The sequence below is a fragment of the Erinaceus europaeus genome, chromosome 15 (genome assembly GCF_950295315.1).
Source record: "Erinaceus europaeus chromosome 15, mEriEur2.1, whole genome shotgun sequence".
Classification (NCBI taxonomy): Eukaryota; Metazoa; Chordata; class Mammalia; order Eulipotyphla; family Erinaceidae; genus Erinaceus; species Erinaceus europaeus.
This window is the reverse complement of record NC_080176.1, coordinates 37,029,358-37,054,288: the sequence shown is the minus strand read 5'-3', so window position 1 is coordinate 37,054,288 and position 24,931 is coordinate 37,029,358. Positions and strand designations below refer to the sequence as shown.

Genomic DNA, 24,931 nt, shown 5'->3' with positions numbered 1-24,931 from the left:
AAAAACCAAAAAACTATCAAGTCACAAAAAGACATGGAGGGAGTCGGGCGGTAGCACAGCAGGGTAAGCGCAGGTGGCACAAAGCGCAAAGACCAGCGTAAAGATCCCAGTTCAAGCCCCCAGCTCCCCACTTGTAGGGGAATCGCTTCACACATGGTGAAGCATGTCTGCAGGTGTCTATCTTTCTCTCCCCCTCTGTCTTCCCCTCCTCTCTCCATTTCTCTCTGTCCTATCCAATAGCAACATCAATAACAACAATAATGACTACAACAATAAGACAAGAAGGGCAACAAAAGGGAACAAATAAATATTTATTTTTAAAAAGACATGGAAAGACCTTATATGCATATTGCTATGTGCAAGAGACTAATCTGAAAAGGCTGCATACTGTCTAGTTCCGATTATGACATTTCTGGAAGTAGCAAAACTGTGCAGATAGGAAAGTGGTCTGTCGTCCAAGGCATTATGAGGAGGGGGTTGGAGAGGTAGAACCAAGAGAGTGTTGAGAGCAGTGGGGCCACTGTGGACATTATAATGTCACTATACTTGTCTTTTCTTTCTTTCCCTCTCTCTCCTTTCTTTCTTTCTTCCCTTCTTTCTCCTTTTCTTCTCCCTTTCTTTCTCTTTCCTGTAGAGATAGAGATGGCTGAGAGAGAGGGAGGGAAGAATGGGGGAGACCACAGCTTCAAGGCTTCCTTCAGTGCAGTGGGGGCTGAGCTTGAACAACCTATGTTGTGTACATGGCAATGTAGCTTATAGGTGAGCTATTTCTGCCATCATACATTTGATAGAATGTATAACACCTTCCCCTAGGAGAGACCATTTAAGTAATATTACAGAGAAGAAAAACTAATGGCTGTGGAAATAGCCTAGCTGGTCGAGCACAGGATTTGTGTGCCTGAGGCTCCTGATTTGATCCTGGGCGCTGCATGTACCAGAATGTCTGGCTCCTTTCTCTGCCTCTCTCATTTGAATCTCCATCTGTTGCAAAATGAATAAAGTAAAATATTTGTTAATAAAAAATAAAGATAATGAGTGAAAAAAATCAAACGAAATGAAGTGGTGTGAGATGTTATTGAGTGTCTTACCGTGATGTGAACTAAAAGAAGCCAGGGCTGGGGAGCTAACTCAGCCTGTCAGAGCACAGGACTTGCATGTTTGACGCCTCCAGAGGCCATAACTTCAGTCCATCATCACACATTAGCCAGACCTGAGCTGTGCTTCCTGTTGTTCTCACAGTACTTGATTATTTTTAAGTAAATAATAAAATAAAAATAAAAAACTAATATTATGTCCACTCATGTATGTACTCTGCCAAAAAAAAAAAAAAAAAGTTGTCCTCTGTAAGTTGTATAACTTTTTAGCTACTAAGTTTTCTGCTGCAAAAGTTTTCTGGAACCAGCTTCACTGACTTTAAAGACACTAAGGTTCTTAACTTCTTCCTCAGCTTTAGTCTACTGTTCCATACTATGCAGATACTTCCCTAGGCTTTTTTGCGAACCATGTGGGATGGTGGAAATCCTCCTGGTCTTTTTTGCCTCTAGACTGCTTGAACTCTTGTCCATCAGTGTCCTTTCAAGGGCAATCTCTAGTCCTCCCCTTCCTGCTTACTCTTGTGACCCACTCCCTAATGTAGCTACTGGCCACCACATATCTCCTTTTCTGAGTTCCCTTTTATGAAACCTTTTACTGGAACCAGAAAGGGCCTCATAGGACAGGGTGTCTGCATTGCCCTGTTCCCTATTCAGGCTCAAATCCTGGCACCACATGGGAAGTGCTTGGCAACAGAGAAAGCCTTGAAGACTCACAGGCTTTTAAAAGTCTCATTTTATTTATTCAGTCATTTATTGGATAGAGAAAGAGAAACTGATATGGAAGGGGGAGATAGAGAGGGAGAAAGAGAGACTACCCACAACGCTCCTTCCACACTTGTGAAGCTTGCTTTCCCTCTGCAGGTGGGAACCAGAGGCCTAAACCTTGAACACTGCAATGTGTATGCTCAACCAGGTGTGCTGCCACAGGGCCCCCAAAGAAGCCTTTTAGTAGGTCTCACCCAGTGAGTTAAAGTAGCATAGTAATCTCCATCTTATCCCCTGTCCCTCTGCTAGCGATGTACAATGCCTGCCAAGATGTTGAAGCCCCTTCAAGTAATGACAGAGCCCTGGGCCTCATGTGTGGGCGGGATGCCAGTGACTGCAACGCCACTAACTGGATCGAGTACATGTTCAGCAAGGACAATGGCCAGGCACCTTTTACCATCATACCCATCTTTTCAGGTATTTTGTTGTATTTGTGGTGTTATTTTAAATTCTGGGAGTCTTCAGCTCCCAAATTCAGCTAAGTACTTTCAGCAGTTTCTCTCCAATGAGATTGTTGTCCTGGTCCTTACCCTGTCCATGTTCAACTTAGTGGGGTCTGGGAGTGAGGAGGGAGGAGGAAAAAGAATTGCCTATAGATTCTGCTACTTAACTGAAAAACTATTTTAGTTTTATTCTTAAAAATGCCCCAAACAGGGAGCCGGGCGGTGGCGCAGCAGGTTAAGCGCACGTGGCGCAAATTGCCAGGACCTGAGTAAGGATCCCAGTTCGAGCCCCCAGCTCCCCACCTGCAGCGGAGTCGCTTCACAAGCGGTGAAGCACGTCTGCAGGTGTCTGTCTTTCTCTCCTCCTCTCTGTCTTCCCCTCCTCTCTCCATTTCTCTCTGTCCTATCCAACAACAACAGCAACAACAATAACTACAACAATAAAACAACAAGGGCAACAAAAGGTAATAAATAAATAAAAATTTTTTAAAAAGTGCCCCAAACAGCAGTAGCACAGCGAGTTAAGCGCATGTGGCGCAAAGCGCAAGGACCAAAATAACGTTCCCCGTTCAAGCCCCTGGCTCCCCACCTACAGGGGAGCCGCTTCACAGACGGTGAAGCAGGTCTTCAGGTGTCTGTCTTTCTCTCCCTCTCTCTGTCTTCCCCTCCTCTCTATATTTCTCTGTCCTGTACAACAACGAAAACATCAACAACAACAACAATAATAATAACTACTACAACAATGTAAAATAAGGGCAACAAAAAGGAAAAATAATAAATATATTTAAAAAAATTTTTAAATGCCCCAAACAGGAGTCAGGCACAGCAGATTAAGCGCACATGCTGCAAAGCACAAGGACCAGCCTAAAGATCCCAGTTCGAGCCCCTGGCTCCCCACCTGCAGGGGAGTAACTTCACAAGCAGCCAAGCAGGTCTGCAGGTGTCTGTCTTTCTTATCTTTCTCTCCCCTTCTTTGTCTTCCCCTCCTCTCTCCATTTCTCTCTGTCCTATCCAACAGCGACAACATCAGTAACAACAACAACAATAGAACAAGGGCAACAAAAGGGAATAAATATTAAAAAATAAATGCCCCAAAGATTTAAGAAAAACCTTTTCAGGAGCTGGACACTAGTACAAAACTAGCTCCTTGATAGAGACATAATAGAAAATTTTTTACCTTAGATGTATCACACTTAAAAGATAGCTGCAAGAGCCTATGCTCAGATTAAGTGAAGTAACTTAAAATCTGATAGAACTACATAAGCTATTTTGATCAGATAAAAACCTGCATGTGACAACTGTCTTGTAAATCATTTTCCTAATCAAATGCAACCCTGCAATTCTTTTTACTCTTCTATATATTTTCATGAGCTTATCATTGGTTTTCATTATAATTTCATATATATGTGTGATTTGACAGATTTCCCAACCCATGGGATGGAGCCAATGAATAATGCCACCAAAGGCTGTGATGAGTCTGTAGATGAGGTCACAGGGCCATGCAGCTGCCAGGACTGTTCAGTCGTATGTGGCCCCAAGCCCCAGCCACCACCACCTCCTATTCCTTGGAGAATCTTGGGACTGGATGCCATGTATGTCATTATGTGGGCCACCTACATGGCATTTCTGCTTGTGTTTTTTGGAGTGTTTTTTGCTATGTGGTGCTACAGGTAAGCATTTATGTTTGTCTTCTAGGACATTTAAGAAAAAAAAGAAATTAGCCAAGTAACATTTCTAGCTTTCCATTGACCTCACTCATTCACTGTAATGATAATTGTTACTGTACCTTGTTAACTTTTTCATTTCTTTCTTAAAACTTCTTTTGAGATGGAGTGAGTAGAGAGACCCTAGAACAAAGGAACTGAAGGGGAGAATACAACAGTTAGGAAGGAGACAAGATGAGGAGTGAACTTTAAAATGGAATTGTGGGACCGTCTAGGGAAAAGTCTCTTTATCGGAAAGTTCCCTGAAACCACTTAAGTGCTTTTATCTTCCAGGAAACGATATTTTGTCTCGGAGTACACCCCTATCGACAGTAATATAGCTTTCTCTGTAAATGCCAGTGACAAAGGTAAGCACATTGATTCTTAAACAAAAAGTTTAGGATTATGCTCGAGTGCGGGTATTCACTTTGAGGTATTCACAGCTATGACCAGAACAGACAGACAAGATCCTTGTGTTTGTGAACAGACGGACAGGATCCTTGTGTTTGTGTTTGTAGTACTGACATTCTAGTTGAGGTGACGGATGACAGTCAGGTAGTTAATAATAGCATAGAATAACTGGACTGGGGTAAGAGCTGTGAAGGTCCTAATAGAACTGGCAGAGAAAGAGTAGCAGGAAAGGTTGATGAGAGCTGCTTTGGATAGAATGCTCAGGAACTTTGCCTTTGTGTGTGAGCCTGCCCTTTGGAGCGGGTCCAGCACTCCTGGTGGACAGACAAGGGTCACTTCCAGAACAGATAAGTAGCTGAGGATAAGGAAGGCTTGTGCATACCCCCAAGGCAGGCCCTGTTGCCACCATAAGCAGTAGTAGCTGGTGCTTTCCCTGTTCCTGACTTTCAAGAGTGGCTTGGCTCTTAACCTCCACCCTCCCTTCCTCTCCCATCCTTCCAGGGGAGGTGTCCTGCTGTGACCCAGTCAGCGCAGCATTTGAAAACTGTTTGAGGCAGCTCTTCTCTCAGTGGGGCTCTTTCTGCGTTCGAAACCCTGGCTGCATCATTTTCTTCTCTGTGGCCTTCATTGCGGCATGTTCTTCAGGCCTGGTGTTTGTGCAGGTCACAACCAATCCAGTGGACCTCTGGTCAGCCCCTAGCAGCCAGGCACGCCTGGAGAAAGAATACTTTGACACACACTTTGGGCCATTCTTCCGCACTGAGCAGCTCATCATCCGGGCCCCTAACACCAAAATACATACTTACCAGCCATACCCCTCAGGATCTGATGTGCCCTTTGGACCTCCGCTGGACATAGAGATTTTGCACCAGGTAATTTGCTCTTTGCAGAAATTAGCCCCAGGGAACCAGGTGGTTGGCTAACTCCTACATGTTCACCTACTAGTTCTGTTTAATGTGGGCTTGGGGCTGAATGTAACGAATGGTATGTCTTAGAAACCTTAATGTTAGAAGGAAGGGGTTTTTTGCATTTCAAGAAAGTGAAATGAAGGTGTTGAACTTGATGAAAAATGTACTGCGTTTATGTTTACTTCATATAATAATAAGTCTTCTCTCTTGAAATTGAGATGAGTATTTTCCTACTGAATAAATTACATTTATAGTTCATTTGCCACACTCAAAAGAAGTGAAACTTGTGGTGCTTTGCTGGAGACTGGGGGAGGTCTAGTAGCCCATCTAGTACAGCCATGCTGTGGTCTCTTTCCTTCTCTCCCTCTCTTCCTTTCTATCTGTCTCTCAACCTTTTTTTCTAAAGAATTAAGAAATAAGATTCTACACTGAAATCATGCAAGTGTAGGGCCCCAGCAATTACCCCAGCAACAAGAAGCCAAAGAAAGGAAAAGAAAAGACCCAGGACTTGAAAAGCATAATTTCTTCACCCAATAACCTGCTTTTCCCCAATTTGTTATGAAAAGTGCGTGATATGTGTGTTTAGCTTCAAGAGTATTTTGTGTGTTAGGAGATGTGAGGATACATGTAAATAATAATCATGTAGGAACTGTTGGGAATACCAGGCAGATTACCAGTGTTCCCTCTGTGATCTTGCTGGGGGGTGAGGGGATACAGGCAAGACTTATGTGTGTTCTACACTGAGTTCTGGCCTGGAAATCAACCCCGCCTCTAAGCACCTATAAATAGCACTTCCACTTCTCCCGTCGTGGGCCTTTAGCATCATTGGATAACTACAACAGAATGTCTTAGTCCTCTCCCCTGTTTTCAGGATTTTACCCAAATAATCTCTATCTTCGGACCCTTCCGGACAATAATGACTAGTCAGAATGAGAGTAATCTGAATGTATTTCTGGACCTATTTTCTAAATCTTTCAGGTTCTTGACTTACAAACAGCCATTGAAAACTTGACTGCATTCTATAACAATGAGACCGTGACACTTCAAGACATCTGCTTGGCCCCACTCTCACCATATAACAGGAACTGCACCATTATGAGCGTGTTAAATTACTTCCAGAACAGTCATTCCATTCTAGACCACAAGATAGGGGACTATTTCTACACGTATGCAGACTACCACACACACTTTCTGTTCTGTACACGGTAAGTGACAGAAGGCCATCTTTCATCTCACCAGTATTTGTGCAGTTGGTTCTGCACATAGTTTTGTGTATAGATACTAGAGAGCTGCCCTGCAATGCTGCCATTCTGTAGAGGATATAAAACATGAGTAGAGAAACTCATGCTTAAAGGCCAGGTAGAGACAAGGGCTAGGAAGGGAATGCAAGGTGAGGAGGTGGAGGGATAAGGTGCTGTCTACAGGGAGGCAGCCTAACTGTTGAGTGTGTTGGGGGAGATGTGTTTCAAGTGCATAAGCAGCTAGTGCAAAGGCCCTGGAGTGGGAGTATGTGGACTGAAGGGATAGCAAGTTCCGGGACTGATGATACATCTTGACAGCTGTCACCACTCTCTGAGGTTTAATGTTTGCTTTTGAATTTGTTTTGATCAGAGCACTGCTCTCCTCTGCTTATTGGTGTTGCCAGGGGTCCACCCTAGGACCTCTCACATGCCAGTCCTATGCACTTCCACTGCCGTTTTTTCTTTGTCCATTGAGTCGCTTTGAGCTGATTTCATAGTTCAAAAAATAATAATAGAAGACTTTAATGTTTTCTCTTGTCTTTCAAAATATAAACTTAAGGAATGCTAGTGAATTATTTATTTATTGTTTCAATTGCCACCAGGGTTACTACTGGGGTTCAGTGCTTAGGCAATGAACCCACAGCTCCTGGTAGCCATTTTTGCTTTTTTTTTTTTTTTTTACCCCTTTCTTTTTTTTATTAGATTGGACAGACTGAAATTGAGAAGGATAGGGGAGATGAGAGAAAGAGAGACGCATGCAGATACATTTCACTGCTCATGAAACTTCCCCCCTGCAGGTGGGGAGCAGTGGTTCACACCTAGGTCCTTGCACATGGTGACGTGTGCACTCAGCCACATACGCCACCACCTAGCCTCTATATTGAATTGCTCTTATAGCATGTGGTATGGAGCCAGAGAGATGGTCCACTTGGATAGCGCCCTGCTTTGCTCTGTGTGTGACCTGGTTTTATGCTTGGCCCCCACCGCTCTGCAGGAACTTGTGATCTCTTACTCTCTGCAGACTCTTTCTAGTAAGTAAATAAATAATAAAATGTGCATTGCCTGAAAGCTATCAGGGGAGGGGACGGGAATTTGGAGTTCTGGCAGTGGGAATTGTGTGGAGTTGTACCTTCTTATCCTATGGTTTTTATCAGTGTTTTCTTTTTATAAATAGAAATTAAATAAATAAATGGGGAGGTGCGGTGGGGGCGCACCGGTTCAAGTACAGGTAGCACAAAGCGCAAAGACCCACTCAAGGAACCCAGTTCAAGCCCCAGTTCTCCACCTGCGGCGGGGGTGGGGGTGGAGGGTGGTGGTCTCAAAAGCGGTGAAGCAGGTCTGCAGGTGTCTTTCTCTCCCTCTGTCTTCCCCTCCCCTCTCAATTTCTCTCAGTCCTATGCAATGGAAAAAAAAAATGGCCACCAAGAGTAATGGATTCATAGTGCTGTCACCAACCCCCAGCAGTAACCCTGGAGGCAGTAAATTAAGTAAATAAATAAATAAAATAGGTGTACATTTAAAAAAAATGTGCAGTGCCCTCCTCCCCAAAGTGGGGGCAGCATTTGTGTGCAGTTTAGCTGGGATTATGCTAAATTGCTACCCTGTGAAGGCACAGCATACGTTGAATGAGTCAGCTGTGCCTGTGACTTGTCCCTGTAGCCATTAGAGCAGTTTGCACAGTCTAGGCCTTCTCTCCCTGAATACCCTACCTTCAGCCTGGCAAGACCAGTAACAAGAAAGTTGTTCAGCCAGGCCAACTGCAGTGGTGTGGACAGAGACGGGGGAAGGGCACCACTGGGTGCATTGCTCAACATTGCAGAAGCCACTTACCCTGACGTCTGCTTCAATTTGGTGACTTAAAGTTCTGTTTTTATTACTGGAATTACTGTGTAGGTGGTGGTTCTGTGTTTACTGTATTTCAAGGCAGTCACCTCGAAAATCATAAACTCCACCTATAAGGTGGTAATGAATGACTATTTACCCTAAAGCAGCTTTCTGTATAAAGTTAGGGTACAGAATAGTTATTTGGACAATTAAGAAAAAAAAACAAGCAAAAAAATCTGATCTACCTTTTCTGTTTAGAAAAAGCTGTTTACTTTGTTTTGTTTTACAGACTTAAAGACAACAAATTTTGGGTAGTGGGGAGATAAATCAGAATCATATTTTCCCAAGTGAGGACTGATTCAGATACGCACAGAAACTCTGCTGTCAGCAGAAACCAAGACCAAGGGAGAAGTCACTTGAGAAGAAGAAGCGAGAGTGGCCTTAGTTTCTGTAGGGCAGGGGTCTGTTTTGTGTATGATTACAGCCACACCTTTGCACCTCCTCATCCCTTGCTTCATCCTCCAACTTTCACAGGGCTTTTTCCTCTGGAAGTCCTTACAGAAAAGAGAGACCTAGTCAGCAAAGAGCCAAACACTTTCTTCTTCTAGCGTTTGCCCTTCTTCCGTAGCCAGTCAACAGCGTCAGGTTGAGCTGCTTGTTGCTGGCTTTGAAAGTGACTGGGATCCATGTGGATTCAGTCGGCTAGGAAGGATCGTCAGTTTCCCCAATGAATGGGTACTCACGGGATGCACCACGGGAAGGTCGATCCAATGCATCCCAGCCAAACACTGAACACTGCTTTCACTGCATCCCGTGTCATACAATGCCATCAGCACCTACCAGTTGCTCAGACGTGAGGCTCTATAGCCATATAATTCTTCTTGAACCTCTGGATGAGCTCTCTGTGGGGGCAGAGCCCTGCACTTACCTTCTGGCTGCAGCTCTGTGGGCTTTTTTGCCTCTAGCAATTAACTGACCTCCAGAGTCTGATGCTGTCAGCCACTGACTGTGAAAAATATGGCTTGACTATGCTGAGACCTCCCTAAGTGGCCAGAAGAGTTCTGGTTTATGATCTTTCCTACAATAGCTCCTTTTCCCTTCATTGGTTGTATCTCTCTTCTCTGTTCCTGAACATCCCTTGTGTGGGCCATTGCATAAGACTGAGGGTCTTCCCATAGCCCCCCTCATCCTAATGTACAGGTCTTCCACTTTGCCACATGAGTCATCTTTTGTTTTATTTTTGCTTGGTTTATTATTAAGAATTCCTCATTTATTTATTTATTTATTTATTTATGCCTCCAGGGTCTTTGCTGGTGCTCTGTGCCTGCACTACAAATCCACTGCTCCTGGAAGCCATTTTTCCCATTTTTGTTGCCCTTGTTGTTTCCCTCGTTATTATTGTTGGACAAGACAAAGAGAAAGATAGACACCTGCAGACCTGTTTCACCGCTTGTGAAGTAACACCCCCCCTCCACAGGTGGGGAGCCGGGCACTTAATCTGGGATCCTTATGTTGGTCCTTGCACTTCGTGCCATGTGCACTCAACCCACTGCACCACCACCCGGCTCCCAAGAATTATTCATTAATAATGAAAGGAAGAGAGAACCAGAGTATCACTTTGGCACATGTGATTCAAGTATTGAGTTTGGGACCTCATACTTGAGAGTCCAATGCTTTATCTACTGTGCCACCTCCCAGGCAACACCTGAGTTACCTTTGTAAACAGCTCGGGCTATCCCTTTTTCCTAAATCTCTAATTGTTCCCCAGTACCTACTCAGCATAGCACTTAATCCTTTTTTCCCTCATCATCTGTTCCACACACTGTCCGGCCCTTCCTCAGACGGTCCCCCTCTTCATGGGCACTCCAAACTCTACACTTGAGATTCTTGTCACTTCACTCCTCTTGTGTCCTATTCTCCACTCCCCATACCCCGTGCCTCATGCATCCCCTCCCTCCCCATGATTGTAGTTGGCATAGAGCACTCTCATTTCCTCCTCCCAAACGACTTTTCCCTTGGTATTAGAGACCTGGTCCTGTACAGGTGTCTTGGGGAGCAGTTTTCCCTGTGTCACCTCTCTCTTCTGTGAACTGTGTGCTGTGTATACCACATAGTGCTCTGTTTGTTTACCTCTCCTGATCCTGAGCTCTAAGGCAAGTACTGAACTATATGAGGGACCTTTGGGCACATTATGCATAGAGATTAATCAACCTCTTTAACTGTTTATTGCATAAGCATTTAGTTCTCTATATCTGAAGGCTTACTCTAATTTGGAGTTGTTTTTTCAAATTTTGTCAGGGCTCCTGCCTCTTTGAATGATACCAGTTTGCTCCATGATCCTTGTCTGGGCACGTTTGGTGGACCAGTGTTCCCATGGCTTGTGTTAGGAGGCTATGATGGTAAGAGAAGTATTATTATTGTTGTTGTTGTTGTTAAATGAAATGCTGTCAGTTCATCATTAACAGTGAAGTAGTAGTTATGAAGAAAGATTTAATAAATTGAACAACTTTAATAATTTCTGTCAGTTCAGCTGCAAATGTATTATTTCCTCTGGGTTGGGTTTTATTCTGTATTTAAAAGAGGTAGATAGTGTTAGCCTCTGTCAGTCATACTTGGACAGTTAAGGACATTTACTTAAGTATAATCAAATTACATGCATGCACAGATGTTGTTCTGATTTAAGAGTTTATAGGCTCCTTGAAGCTGATACAGAGCACCACTAGCTTAACATTTGAAATGGTAAAAGATATAACATGTAGAGATGGAGGCAAGAAACAAAGTAGGTAGATTTTAGAATGTAAAATATTAATTCCCCAATAAATAAATTTAAAAAAAAGAAAAGAAACAAAGTAGTTAGATTTTCCCCTCTAATCCAGTTAGGTAAGAATTCAGATACTAAATCTACTGATAAGGGAAAGGAGAAAGAAGGAAGGGAAGGAGGAAGGAAGGAAACTCACTCCAGGCTAATATTTCTGAGGAGAATAGATGCTAAGACTCTGAACAAAAGATTAATAAACTGGATTCACCACTACATTAAAAATATTGTACATCATGACCAAAAGGTATCTATCCCGAGGATACAAGGGTGTTTCAACACATTTAAGTCAGTGTCAGAAATAGGAAAAATAATTGCGTTTATCTCAATCAATGCAGAAAAAGCTTTCAACAAGATTCAACATCCTTTTATATCAAAACTTTTAAAAGATGGGAATTGAAGTAATGTTCCGCATTTTAATAAAGGCTATATACAGCAGACCCACAGCCAGTATTATACTCAGTGTAAAAGCTTTTCCTCTTAGATCAGCAGCAGAACAAGGCCACCCATAATCACCATTCGTTACTGTACAACATAATCTTGGATGTTCTAACAATAGCAGTTAGTCAAGAAAAAGGAATCAAAAGTAGAAGTGAAGTAAAATCATCACTATTTGCAGATGACATAATGGGATACATAGAAAATTCAAAAGAGCCCAGTAGAAAGCTATTAAAAATCATTAAGGGGGGTGGGAGGTACTGCAGTGGGTTAAGCGCACATGGTGCAAAGGACTGGCATAAGGATCCCGATTCTGAGCCCCTGGCCCCCCACCTGCAGGTGGTGAAGCAGGTCTGCAAGTGTCTGTCTTTCTCTCCCCCTCTCTGTCTTCCCCTCCTCTCTTGATTTCTGTCCGTCCTATCCAACAACGACGACAGCTATGACAACAGTAATAACCACAACAACAATAAAAGAAGGGGGGCAACAAAGGGGAAAAATGGCCTCCAGGAGCAATGGATTCATGGTGCAGGCACCGAGCCCCAGCAATAAACTTGGAGGCAAAAAAAATTTTTTTAATTAAAAAAAAGGGAGTCAGGTGGTATGTCAGGTTGCATCTCGGGGGAGAAAGAAGAGACCAGGAACTTGTGGCAGAGCGGGAACACAAATCTTTATTCACGCGGACACCCCAGAACTGGGTGTGAGCACAACAGTTCAGGCCCCATGGAGCTAGCAAAATGGCCGCCTCCTACTATGCCCACCAGCTCTTCTCCAGGTCAGGTCTCGGAAAATAAAAGCGCAAAGAGAGTGAAAGCGGAAATAGAGGCTTTTATGGGAGGATTCCAGAAGTGGCAAGTTGGGATGGGATTGGCTAGGAAAGGGGGTGGAGAGAGGCAAAAGGCATGTTGGGAAGGTAGAAGCGTCTTTAGCAACTGTTGCAATGGTTTTAACTGAATTAGCAATACCCTGAGGGGATAACGTGTTGGATATCTATAAATAATACTTGCATGGAAATATAGTGGTTTGTGGGCCCTGTCAGTGTTCGGCCACATCTGCACAATTCCCCAACAGCGGTAGCGCAACAGGTTAAGCATAGGTGGCACAAAGTGCAAGGACCGGCATTGCAGGCAGGCTCATGCCTCACTGGGTCCGCCTGTCTCCCCAGCTGTTGGGAGACAGAGGTCAAAATGGCCCCCCAGGGGTCCGGGGTAGTTCAGCATGCCGAGGGCAAAGTGCGCAGAGAGACAGGACAGTCAGCTCTGAGAAAAGCCTCAGAGGACAATTTATTTATTGAAAGAAAAAGCAGGTAGATATAGGCCATAACTTGGGGTGAAGGTTTGGGGTATCCATTAACCCAAACATAGAGCAACAATCAATAGTTACATTTTTACCAACAGACTGTTTGATCATAAGCTTTACAATGTACATTTTTCTGGAGGTAAATTGCAGGTACTTTAGGGCAGCAGGAGAGAGGAAAAGCTCAGCGGTGTTTGCTGGGGTTTTAAAGTTAACACAGTAATCCATGGCTTTTAATCAAAGAAGGAAAGGGAGAGAGGTGGCGTGTGTAGAAAGACGCCCAAGTCTGGGGATCCAGCCGTCATAAATTCCAGAGACGGGGTAACCAGCCCTTCTCTTGACCTGAAGGGAGATTGGGGGTCAACTCGCTCAGATCTCATGGAAACAATGACCTGGACTTTCCACAACAGTGGACCCATTCTCCAACACGGCATAAGTATCCCAGTTCGAGCTCCCAGTTCCCCACATGCAGGGGAGTCACTTCACAGACAGTGAAGCAGGTCTGCAGGTATCTATCTTTCTCTCCCCCTCTCTGTCTTCCCCATCTCTCTCCATTTCTCTCTGTCGTATCCAGCAACAACGATATCGGTAACAACAACAATTTAAAAAAATAACAAAGGCAACAAAAGGAAATAAATATTAATTTTTTTTAAACATTAGGCAAAAGCTAGGCAGGGGCACATCTGGTAGAGATTCCATGTTACCATGCACAAGAACTTTGGCTCAAGCTCCCAGTCCCCACATACTGAGGGGAAGCTTTCCAAGTGGTGAAGTAGTGCTGCAGGTGTCTCTCTTTTTCTGTCTCCCTCTCTCCCCTTCCCTCCCAGTTTCTCTTTGTCTCTATCCAGATAAGTAAAATAATGTAAAAGGGAAACTAGGTAATATGTTAGCCTATAAAACTAATATACAAAAATTGGTAGCATTCCTCTATGCAAGTAGCAAACTAGAAGGGAAAAAACAATAAAGCACTCCCATTTGCAGTAACATCCAAAAGAATTAGTTACCTAACAAAGAAGGTGTAAGGCTGTACAGAGAAAACTGTGAGTTGCTAGGAAAGGAAATTTAAACAAAAAACAAGAAAATGTGAAGATAATCTTCACTTGTGCATTGGAAGAATAGGCATCATTAAGATGACTGTCTTACCCAAAACAATATGCAGAGTCAGAGCAATCCCTGTCAAAATCCCAAGGAGCTTTAAAAATAATAATAAGCAAATACTATAGAAGTTTATATGGAAATATAAAAGATTTAAGAATTACCAGAGCAGTCCTGAGAAAAAAAAATAAGCATGGAAACAACACATTTCCTAGCCTCCAACTATAATATAGGGCTATAGTCATCAAAAATGTGTGGTATTAAACAAAAATAGACACACAAAGCAATAGAATAGAATTGAGATCTCGGAAATAAGCCCTAACACATATAGACAGTTAATTTATGACAGAGGGGCCCAGAACACTAAGCATAGAAAGTAGAGCCTTTTAGTACATAATGTTGGGAAAACTGGGTAGCTCCATGAAGAAGAATGAAACAGATCCACCACATGTCACTGTGCACAAAAGTCAGCTTAAAATGGATTCAAGACCTAAGAACCATAAAATAATGAAAGAAAACATCAGCAGAATACTGCATGATGTCTACTTTGGAAATGTATTTTGAAAGACTTGAGTCCAACAGCATGGAAAATAAAAACAAGAAATAAACCTATGAGATGACATGAAATTGAAAAACTACACGGCAAAAGGAACCATCACCAAAACAAAAAGACACCATACAGAATGAGATAAGATATTTACATACCATTCATCAGACAGAAAGTTAATAACGAAAAACAAGCTCAGCATCCAAAAATCAAACAACTTGATTTAAAAAAGGGAGAAGGGGGTCTACTCTCACCCTCCACTCAGAGTTTGTTTTTTTTTTTTTTTTACTTAGGTGTAGTACTCCCAACAGTCAAAGATAGGAAATGACTTTTCACCAAAGAGATGCAGATGGCCAACAGGCATTTGAAAAAATGTTCAGTCATTAATTATTAGAGAAATGCAAATCAAGACCATGAGAGACCATTTCATACCTCTAAGAATATCTTTCATCGAAAAGGGCAGAAGCAGGATGGGGGTAGAAAGCATAATGGTTATGCAAAAAGACTCTCATGCCTAAGCCTTCCAAGTCCCAGGTTCAGTCCCCTACACCACCATAAGCAAGAGCTGAGCAAAAAGGACAGAAACAAGTGCTGGCAAGGATGTGGAGGAAAATTAACCCTTTTACACTATGGGAATATAAATTGGCCTAGTCCTTGTGGAAAACAGTCTAGAGATTCATGAAAAGATTTAAAATGAGGTGAAGGTAAATAGCATAATGCTATGCAAAAAGATTCTCGTGCCTGAGGCTTCAAAGTCCCAGGTTCAATCCCCCGCACCACTGTAAGCCAGAGGTGATCAAGTGTTCTAGTATAAAAATAAATAAATGGGAGTTGGGTGGTGGAGCAGCGAGTTAAGTGCACGTGGCGCAAAGCGCAAGGACCTGCGTGAGGATACCAGTTGAAGCCGCTGACTCCCCACCTGCAGGGGTGTCACTTCACAAGCAGTGAAGTAGGTCTGCAGGTGTCTTTCTCTCCCCCTCTCTGTCTTCCCCTCCTCTCTCCATTTCTCTCTGTCTTATCCAACAACAACGACATCAATAACCACAACAATGTTAAACAACAAGGGCAACAAAAGTGAAAATAAAAAAATAAATACAAAAATAAATAAATAAATAAAGATGGAGCTACTGTATGATCAAGCAATTCAAAAACACTTAGCCCAGGAAATGTGTGCATTCCTGTGCTCATGTAATAGCCAAAATTGGGAGACAATCCAAGTGTTTAAGGATGGTTAAGGAAGTTTTGGTATATGTACACAATGGAGTACTACTCAGCTGTTAAAAAATGACACCTCCTCCTTTGCTACAACATAGATAGAACTGGAAGGACATGTCGAGTGAAGCAAGCCAGGAGGTGGGTGAATACTGGGAACAAAACATAACTCTCCTCAGTAGTATTCCTAAAAGAATCACAGCAGATCTATGGCTGTGGTGATTAGCAAATTACATGCTCCCTCATTCATATCAGATATCGAATTGGCTGTGGCCATGCACTTTGGCATCTGGAGCATTGGCTCTGTTGAAACCTACCAATGTTTGAAGCGTTAGAGATCTTGACTGGCCATGCAGAGAAAATGGGTCATGGGTTGCACAAGCCTAAGGCAAGCGCAAGCCTGGCATGCTGAGACAGCTGTCCTAGACGTTTCCTTCAACCAGTGGACTATCGTCTCTGGTAGCAGCTCAAAGGACTTGGAGTTGGGAAGGGGCAAGTAGTGGGGGTTGGAAGTACAGTGTCCTACAGTGGTGAAGGGTGAAGTATGCTGACACCCATCTTGGCAAGATACAGAAATATACCACTGTGACTAGGATAACCCTGTAAATAAACATTTCCTCGATAAAGTGATTAGAATTGTTTCAGTCACTTTTGTTCCTAGAAAGGTAGCTCAGTGGATACAGCTCATGATTTGTAAACCTGAACTCCCAAGTTCAATCCTCAGCACTACATGTAGCCAGAGAGACACTCTGATATCTCTCTCACTCTGAAAACAAATTGTTTGAAATTCAGCCACTTTTTTTTTTTTTTTTTTTTTGCCTACAGGGTCATGCCTGGGGCTTGGTGCTGGCATTACAGATCCACTGCTCTTGGCAGGCCATGTTTTCTCCCCATTGGATAGGACCATTGGGTACTTGAGAGAGGGAGAGAGAAAGATAGACACCTGCAGACCTGCTTCACCTCCCTGAAGCATCCCCCGCCCCCAGGTGGGGAGCCAGGGGCAGGATCCTTGTGCAGGTCCTTGTGCTTGGTACTATGTGTGCTTAACCCGCTGTGCCACCGTGCAACCCGCCCCCTTTTTTAATTTCTTTATTAGGGAATTAATGTTTTACATTCTGTCCACAGTAAATACAATAGTTTGTACATGCATAACATTTCCCAGTTTTCCATATAACAATACAACCCCCATTAGGTCCTCTGTCATCCTTTTTGGACCCGGATTCTCCCCCCCACCCATCCACCCCAGAGTCTTTTACTTTGGTGCAATACGCCAACTCCAGTTCAGGTTCTACTTGTGTTTTATCTCCTGATCTTGCTTTTCAACTTCTGCCCAGGCCCTTTTTTATGGTGAGAGGTTTGCTTTTTTCTGGCTCTGGTAGCACCTTGAAACAGACTATACTGGTTACAGTGGGATAAAGAATGATTCATGTGATGACTTTGACATCTAAACTGCTCATTAGAGGCAGTTCAACAGGTTTTTCTCCAACCTAAGGAAGAAGCCAAGCAGATGTCCTTACTCACTGTGGGAAAGGTGAAGCTGTGATCTGTGTTTAAATTGCACTCTATGTGATATAATTAAATGCTTTGTCAGTAACAAGCTATCCACACCATCAAAATAAAGCTAGATCTCTAATCATCTACCACAGTAAATTCCATACAGATAGAAGGTGGAAATGTCAGAAGGGAGTGGGGGGGGGAGAGGCGTGGCACAGCAGGTTAAGTGCATGTGGCACAAAGCACAAGGACTGGCATAAAGATCCTGATTCCAGTTCCTGGCGCCCCACCTGCAGGGGGTTCACTTCACAGGTGGTGAAGCAGGTCTGCAGGTGTCTTTCTCTCCCTCTTTCTGTCTTCCCCTCCTCTCTCGATTTCTCTTTGTCCTACAACAGTAATGGCAACAATAACAAAAAGAGCAACAAAATGGAGAAAATGGCCTCCAGGAGCAGTGGGTTTGTAGCACAGGCACCAATCCCCAGCGATAATGCTGGAGGCAGAAGAACAACAAAAGAGAAAGAACTGTAAGAAGAGAACTATTAAAGAATTAGAAAACACAGAAGAGCCTGTGTGGCTATATTTAAATAAGTTTTAGGATCAGCAAAAATGCTCACCTGGAAAGGTGCCTGCTTTGCCGTGTATGTGACACAGCTTGGACTTGGTTTGACCCCAGATTGAGGCCCTGACCCCCACAGTTCTTGGGGAGTTTCAACGTTGTGGCGTCTCTCCCTGCCTTCCTTCTCTGTTTCTATCAGGAAAGACGTTCACCTGAAACAGTGAAGCCCCTAAGGATGGACACACACACACACACACACACACACACACAAGTCACAAGGATAATTATTAAATGTAAAGGAAATTTCTTTGCAAAACCCAAAAGCCACCAAAGCAAACAGAGACGACTTTGGCTTCATGAGAATAGTTTTTACTCCGGACTGGAAAACAAGCATCATAAAATCACTAATTTCCTAGAAAAGAAACAAACCAGAGGGAAGAGGCAGTATATAACATAATATGTCCTTGCTATATAAAGTGTTAGTGTGATAGAAGGGGAAAGGTTGGTAACTCAGAGGCGAAGTGGGTAAAGCCAGATCATGCTGACAAAAGAAGAAGTACACATGGCTTTTAATACTTTGACCAGTGACGTGCATTTCATTTCAGTCTTTCTACCTAACAGACTAACAAACATCTGTAATTTCAGCTAAATCCTGTGTGGGTAAAAGTACGGGGAAATACATTGTGGGTGGAATGTACATTAGTTACTGGGATGTAAATTCCAAGACAGGGTGGGGGGGGTGCTTATCTCTTTTGTGCTCAACCAGGTGCGCCACCACCTGGCCAGCTTATCTCTTTTGTTCTTTGATGTATCCTCTGTGCCTAAATAATGCCTATCTGGCACAGAAGTAGTTCTCCAAAAACAGTTTATTGAATGGGTAATACTTCAGGACACATTGGTGAGGTTGTCTACACAGGGAAGATAAAGAATTTGGGTCCATACTCCCAGAAGGATAAAAAATAGGGAGGTTTCCAGTGGAGGGGATGGGACACTGAACTCTGGTGGTGGGAGCTGTATGGAACACCTGTTATCTTAGAGTCTTGTCATTATTAAATCACTAATAAAATTTTTTAGTAGTTTATTGAGTAAAAGGGAAAAATAACCTCTTTGGAGGGAAATTTGGAAGAATATTGTAAAAACTGAAGTACATATGACTTTGATTCAGTGGATCAAATATGTATCTTATACATTGAAATATCAAGTTATTATTTGTAATCTTACAATAAAAAGATTGCAAAAATATTCACCAGCTGGAGGGTGAGTTAAATGATGTTAGAAAAGAATAAGGAAGCCGTACTAAAGTGAAATAGTCTCATGATACAAATTGAAAAGCATGACGTTTATGCAGAAAAGTGGAAAATGGATGGGTTTGGGGTTAGGAGGTAGTTCATCCACTAGAGTACACACATCACCATGTGTGAGGACTCAGATTGAGCCCCCAGTTACCAGTGGGACCACCTTGCTGAGGGGAGGCTTCTCGAGATGCATCAGTGTCTCCTCTCTCCCCCTCTGTTTCTTACCTTCTGTCTGAGAGATGGGGAAGAGTCCTGGGAGTGGTGGCATTATGCAGGCTTGAAGCTCCAGCAGAAATTAATGAATTGGAAAAATGTGTTTCCTTGTTCGTGTTTGGGACATATTCCACCGAATGGGGAGGAAAAGAGAACAGAATAAGGACTGGAAGAGGAAAGAAAACTTCACTGGGCACATTTCTGCTACTTGGCATTATTGTACACATGCCATTGAGTATTTCTGAAAGATACATTTCTGAATGCTGATAGGGAATCCTTCTTATTCCCTGACTAGACTACATTTACACAACTGCAGTGACCTCTTGATTTGTCTATGGGAACAGGGATAATAGTCTACAGTGAGAAGTCAGCAGTCTTTTATTTTTCCATGTGTTCATCTAATTTCCTGCATGCTTCTAATTTTTTTATTGATGTTACATTTTCCTTTCTAGATCAAAACTACAATAACGCCACAGCTCTTGTAATTACCTTCCCAGTCAATAATTACTATAACGACACAGAGAAGCTGCAGAGAGCCCAGGCCTGGGAAAGAGAGTAAGTTACTTGTGGGATCTGAACAGACTGCCCTTGTTCATGGGGAACTAGGCACTAATGGGTGCACATAAACTTGCAGGTACAGATGATGATAATAATAATAAATAGGAAACTGTGGAAGGAGATTGAGAAACCAGAACACTACTCAGCTCTGGTATATATGGTGCTAGGGATCAAACTTGCAACCTTGTGTGTGTTGGACTCTTAAAACTTTCTTCAGCTAAATTAATAATGGTCACATTGGAGTTAGATCAGTTTTTTTGTTTGTTTGTTTGTTTTTACTTGACATTATGGTGCTTAAAATTCTCAACATCCCCATCAATACTTACAATCCGGCTTTCTGGTTTGTAGGGGTCTTTTTATTTGATTTGATTGATGGGTAGGTAAATAAATAGATAGAGATTGAAAAAGGAAATGAGAGCTAGGGAAAGAGAAAAGTCACCTGCAGCACTGCCCCACTGCTTGTGAAGCTTCTGCCTGCTTGAGCCCAGGTCCTTGGACATAGTAATAATGTGTGCACTCAACCAGATGTACTACCTCCTGGTCCCTACAGTCTCATATATATATATATATGTCATCTGGGAGGTACTACATTGGATAGAGGGTTGGAGTCTCAAGCATGAGGTCCTGAATTCAACTCCCAGCAGCACATGATAAATCATTTTGGGGAGGCATGGAGGCTGCCCAGGCAGTTGTACACTCTGTTGAGCACACCTGTTACCATGCGCAAGGACCTGGGTTCAAGACAAGTGTTCCCGCCTGCTAGGGAGAAGCTTCATGAGCAGTGAACAGGGCTGCAGATGTCTCTCTCTCTCTTCCTCTCTGTCTTCCCCTTCCCTCTCCATGGCTCTGCCTTTCCTAGTAGCCACTTTTTTTCCCTGTGTTTCTTTCCCCTACTAGAGTGTGAGGAAGAGGGAGACAAAGGGAGAGACATCTACAGCTCTATTTCTCACCCTGTAAGTGAAGACCAAGGCTTTAAACCTAGGTTCTCACAGCGCTGACATGAGCTCTGTGTCAGGTGAGCCCTGGGCCCTGGTCTGGCTGTTGACTGTCACTGTCCAAGTGGGGCTAAAGTAGCAGTTTTGTCTTTGATTTGCATTTTCCTGAGGACTAATAACTTTAAGCATCTTTTTATGCAGTTGTTGGCCATCTCTTCCCACCTTCCCTCCTCTTCCTTTTTCTTCCTTCTCCTTCTCCTCCTCCTCCTCCTCCTTCTTCTCCTCTGGAGCTTCACCACTTTAAGCTAACTTTTTAAAGATAGAAACAGGAAGAGATGCCATAGCACAGAAGTCATCTCTGGGGCCATTCTGGAGTGTGGGTCACATGCAAGACAAAGCTGGTGTGCTGTCCACGTGAACAGTCTTGATCACCACATCAGTCTTTTTTTATCCATGTTTTCAAGTGATATGAATTTTAGTGTGCAAATTATATAAATCCTTATGTATCTTATCTACATTTTCATATAAAAATATTTTAAAGTACTATACAAGATATATGATTTGCAAGTATTTTCTCCCACTTTTGGTGGATTTTTTAAAAAATTTTAAATATTTATTTATTTTCCCTTTTGTTGCCCTTGTTTTTTGTTGTTGTAGTTATTAATGTTGTTATTGGTATCGTCTTTGTTGTTAGATAGGACAGAGAGTAATGGAGAGAGGAGGGGAAGACAGAGGGGGAGAGAAAGACAGACACCTGCAGACCTGCTACACTGCCTATGAAGCGACTCCCCTGCAGGTAGGAAGCAGGGGCTTGAACTGGGATCCTTACGCCAGTCCTCAAGCTTTGCACCATGTGCGCTTAACCTGCTGCACTACTGCCCGACTCCCTGGTGGTGTTTTTTGTGGTTTGATTTTGGTTTGTTCTTTCATCTGTTTTGTTTTTTGCTTTCTTGATGTATTTACTGAAATACAAAAGTTGTTATTTTCGATAAAGTTAATTTTCTCTTTTGCTTCTTGTACTTTTTTGATATCATGCTTGAGAAGCCATTCCTAATTTAAGATTTTTATTACTGTTCTGCATTTAGGTCTTAGAGTTTGTTTGTTTGTTTGTCTGTTTGTTTTGCATGGTATGAGGTAAAACTCCACCTTTATCCTGTGGCATTCAGCTCTCTATTTTGACTAGACCACTAGATAAAAAGGCCCTTTCTCGCATTTGAAGTCTTGCCACTGTTGTTGAAAATTGGGTTACCACAGATACATGGTGTATTTCTAAACTGTTTTGTTTTATTGTTCTACATGTCTAGTACACCCTGTTGTAATACTATTTTCGTAGTAAATTTAAAATTGCGAAGTGTGGGTCTTCCTGCTTTCTTCTTGCATAACAACCTTGTGGTTAATTTGGGCCCCTTGACTTCAGTGTGAAGTTTAGAATCACCATATCTTTCTTTTCGCTTCCTTTTAAATATTGTGATATATATATATATATATATATATATATATATATATATATATATATATATAGTCATCTAGGATTCTACTGTGGATTGTATAAATCCTTTCAGGAATGGTGATGCCCCACTGACATACATACATGCATAACCCTCCCATGATTTAGTATCTTTTTTTAATGGTTTTTTTTTAATATTTATTTTATTTATTTATTCCCTTTTGTTGCCCTTGTTGTTTTATTGTTATAGTTATTATTGTTGTTGTCGTTGTTGGATAGGACAGAGAGAAATGGAGAGAGGGGAAGACAGAGAGGAGGAGAGAAAGATGGACACCTGCAGACCTGCTTCACCGCCTGTGAAGCGACTCCCCTGCAGGTGGGGAGCAGGGGTTCGAACCGGGATCCTTATGCCGGTCCTTGTGCTTTGCGCCACCTGCGCTTAACCCGCTGCGCTACAGCCCGACTCCCTTTTTTAATGTTTTTATATTTATTTATTGCCCTTGTTTCCCCCCGCCACTGGCACAGTTTTTATTTATTTTGGTATGTACAGCATTTCTTTCTTTTTTTTAAAATTTATTTCTTTATTGGGGAATTAATGTTTTACATTCAACAGTAAATACAATAGTTTGTACATGCATAACATTCCCCAGTTTCCCATTTAACAATACAACCCCCACTATGTCATTTATCATCCTTCATGGAGCTGTATTCTCCCCACCCACCCACCCCAGAGTCTTTTACTTGGGTGCAATACGCCAATTCCATTTCAGGTTCTTTCTACTTGTGTTTTCTTTTCTGATCTTGTTTTTCAACTTCTGCTTGAGACTGAGATCATCCCATATTCATCCTTCTGTTTCTGACTTATTTCACTCAACATGATTTTTTCAAAGTCCATCCAAGATCCGCTGAAAACGGTGAAGTCACCATTTTTTACAGCTGAGTAGTATTCCATTGTGTATATATACCACAACTTGCTCAGACACTCATCTGTTGTTGGACACCTGGGTTGCTTCCAAGTTTTGGCTATTACAAATTGTGCTGCCAAGAACATATGTGTACACAGATCTTTTTGGATGGATGTGTTGGGTTCCTTAGGATATATCCCCAGGAGAGGAATTGCAGGGTCATAGGGTAGGTCCATTTCTAGCCTTCTGAGAGTTCTCCAGACTGTTCTCCACAGAGGTTGGACCAATTGACATTCCCACCAGCAGTGGAGGAGGGTTCCTTTGACCCCACACCCTCTCCAGCATTTGCTACTGTTACCTTTTCTGATGTATGACATTCTCACAGGAGTGAAGTGATATCTCATTGTTGTCTTTATTTGCATTTCTCTGACAATCTGAGACTTGGAGAATTTTTCCATGTGTTTCTCGGCCTTTTGGATCTCTTCTGTGTTGAATATTCTGTCCAAGTCCTCCCCCCATTTTTGGATGGGGTTATTTGTTGTCTTGTTGATGAGTCTGGCAAGCTCTTTATATATGTTGGTTATTAAACTCTTGTCTGATGTATGGCATGTAAAGATCTTCTCCCATTCTGTGAGGGGTCTCTTGGTTTGGGTAATGGTTTCTTTTGCTGTGCAGAAGCTTTTTAATTTGATGTAGTCCCATAGGTTTATACTTGCCTTAGTCTTCTTTGTAATTGGATTTGTTTCATTGAAGATGTCTTTAAAATTTATGCGGAAAAGAGTTCTGCCAATATTTTCCTCTAAGTATTTGATAGTTTGTGGTCTAACATCCAAGTCCTTGATCCACTTGGAATTTACTTTTGTATTCGGTGAAATACAGTGGTTCAGTTTCATTCTTCTGCATGTTTCAACCCATTGTTTCCAACACCATTTGTTGAAGAGACTCTGCTTTCCCCATGTAATAGTCTGGGCCCTTTTGTCAAAGATTAGATGTCCATAGGTGTGGGGCCTCATTTCTGGGCTCTCAATTCTATTCCACTGGTCAGTGTGTCTATTCATGTTCCAGTACCAAGCAGTTTTGATGACAATGGCCCTATAATACAGTTTGAGATCTGGGAGTGTGATGCCTCCAGTTCTGTTCTTTTTTCTCAAGATTGTTTTGGCAATTCTAGGTCTTTTCTGGTTCCAGATAAACATTTGTAGCATTTGTTCTATTCTCCTAAAAAAAGTGGTTGGGATCTTGATGGGGATAGCATTAAATTTGTAGATGGCTCTGGGCAATATATTCATTTTGATGATGTTAATTCTCTTTCCACTTCTTTGTGTCTTTTTCAATTTCTTTGAGTAGTGACTCATAATTTTCAGTATACAAGTATTTCACTTCTTTGGTTAGGTTTACTCCTAGATGTTTTATTGTTTTGGTTGCTATAGTAAAAGGAATTGATTTCTGGATTTCAATTTCTTTTTTTTTTTCTTTTTTTTTATATTTATTTAATTTATTTATTCCCTTTTGTTGCCCTTGTTGTTTTATTGTTGTAGTTATTATTGTTGTTGTCGTTGTTGGATAGGACAGAGAGAAATGGAGAGAGGGAGGGGAAGACAGAGAGGAGGAGAGAAAGACACCTGCAGACCTGCTTCACCGCCTGTGAAGCGACTCCCCTGCAGGTGGGGAGCCGGGGTTCGAACCGGGATCCTTATGCCAGTCCTTGGGCTTTGCGCCACCTGCGCTTAGCCCGCTGC

General features: G+C 42.4%; 1 protein-coding gene across 2 annotated transcripts in view; it reads left to right on the top strand.

The window, feature by feature from the left end:
• NPC1 (NPC intracellular cholesterol transporter 1) overlaps positions 1-24,931 on the top strand; it is a 69,980-nt gene that overhangs the window by 22,639 nt on the left and 22,410 nt on the right. For both annotated transcript variants that reach the window (XM_060173594.1, XM_016190469.2), the window contains exons 5-11: positions 2,109-2,276; positions 3,723-3,972; positions 4,300-4,373; positions 4,918-5,288; positions 6,303-6,529; positions 10,688-10,788; positions 19,800-19,902. In XM_060173594.1, coding sequence (XP_060029577.1) covers positions 2,109-2,276; positions 3,723-3,972; positions 4,300-4,373; positions 4,918-5,288; positions 6,303-6,529; positions 10,688-10,788; positions 19,800-19,902 — 1,294 coding nt within the window. The remainder of the gene's footprint in view (positions 1-2,108; positions 2,277-3,722; positions 3,973-4,299; positions 4,374-4,917; positions 5,289-6,302; positions 6,530-10,687; positions 10,789-19,799; positions 19,903-24,931) is intronic.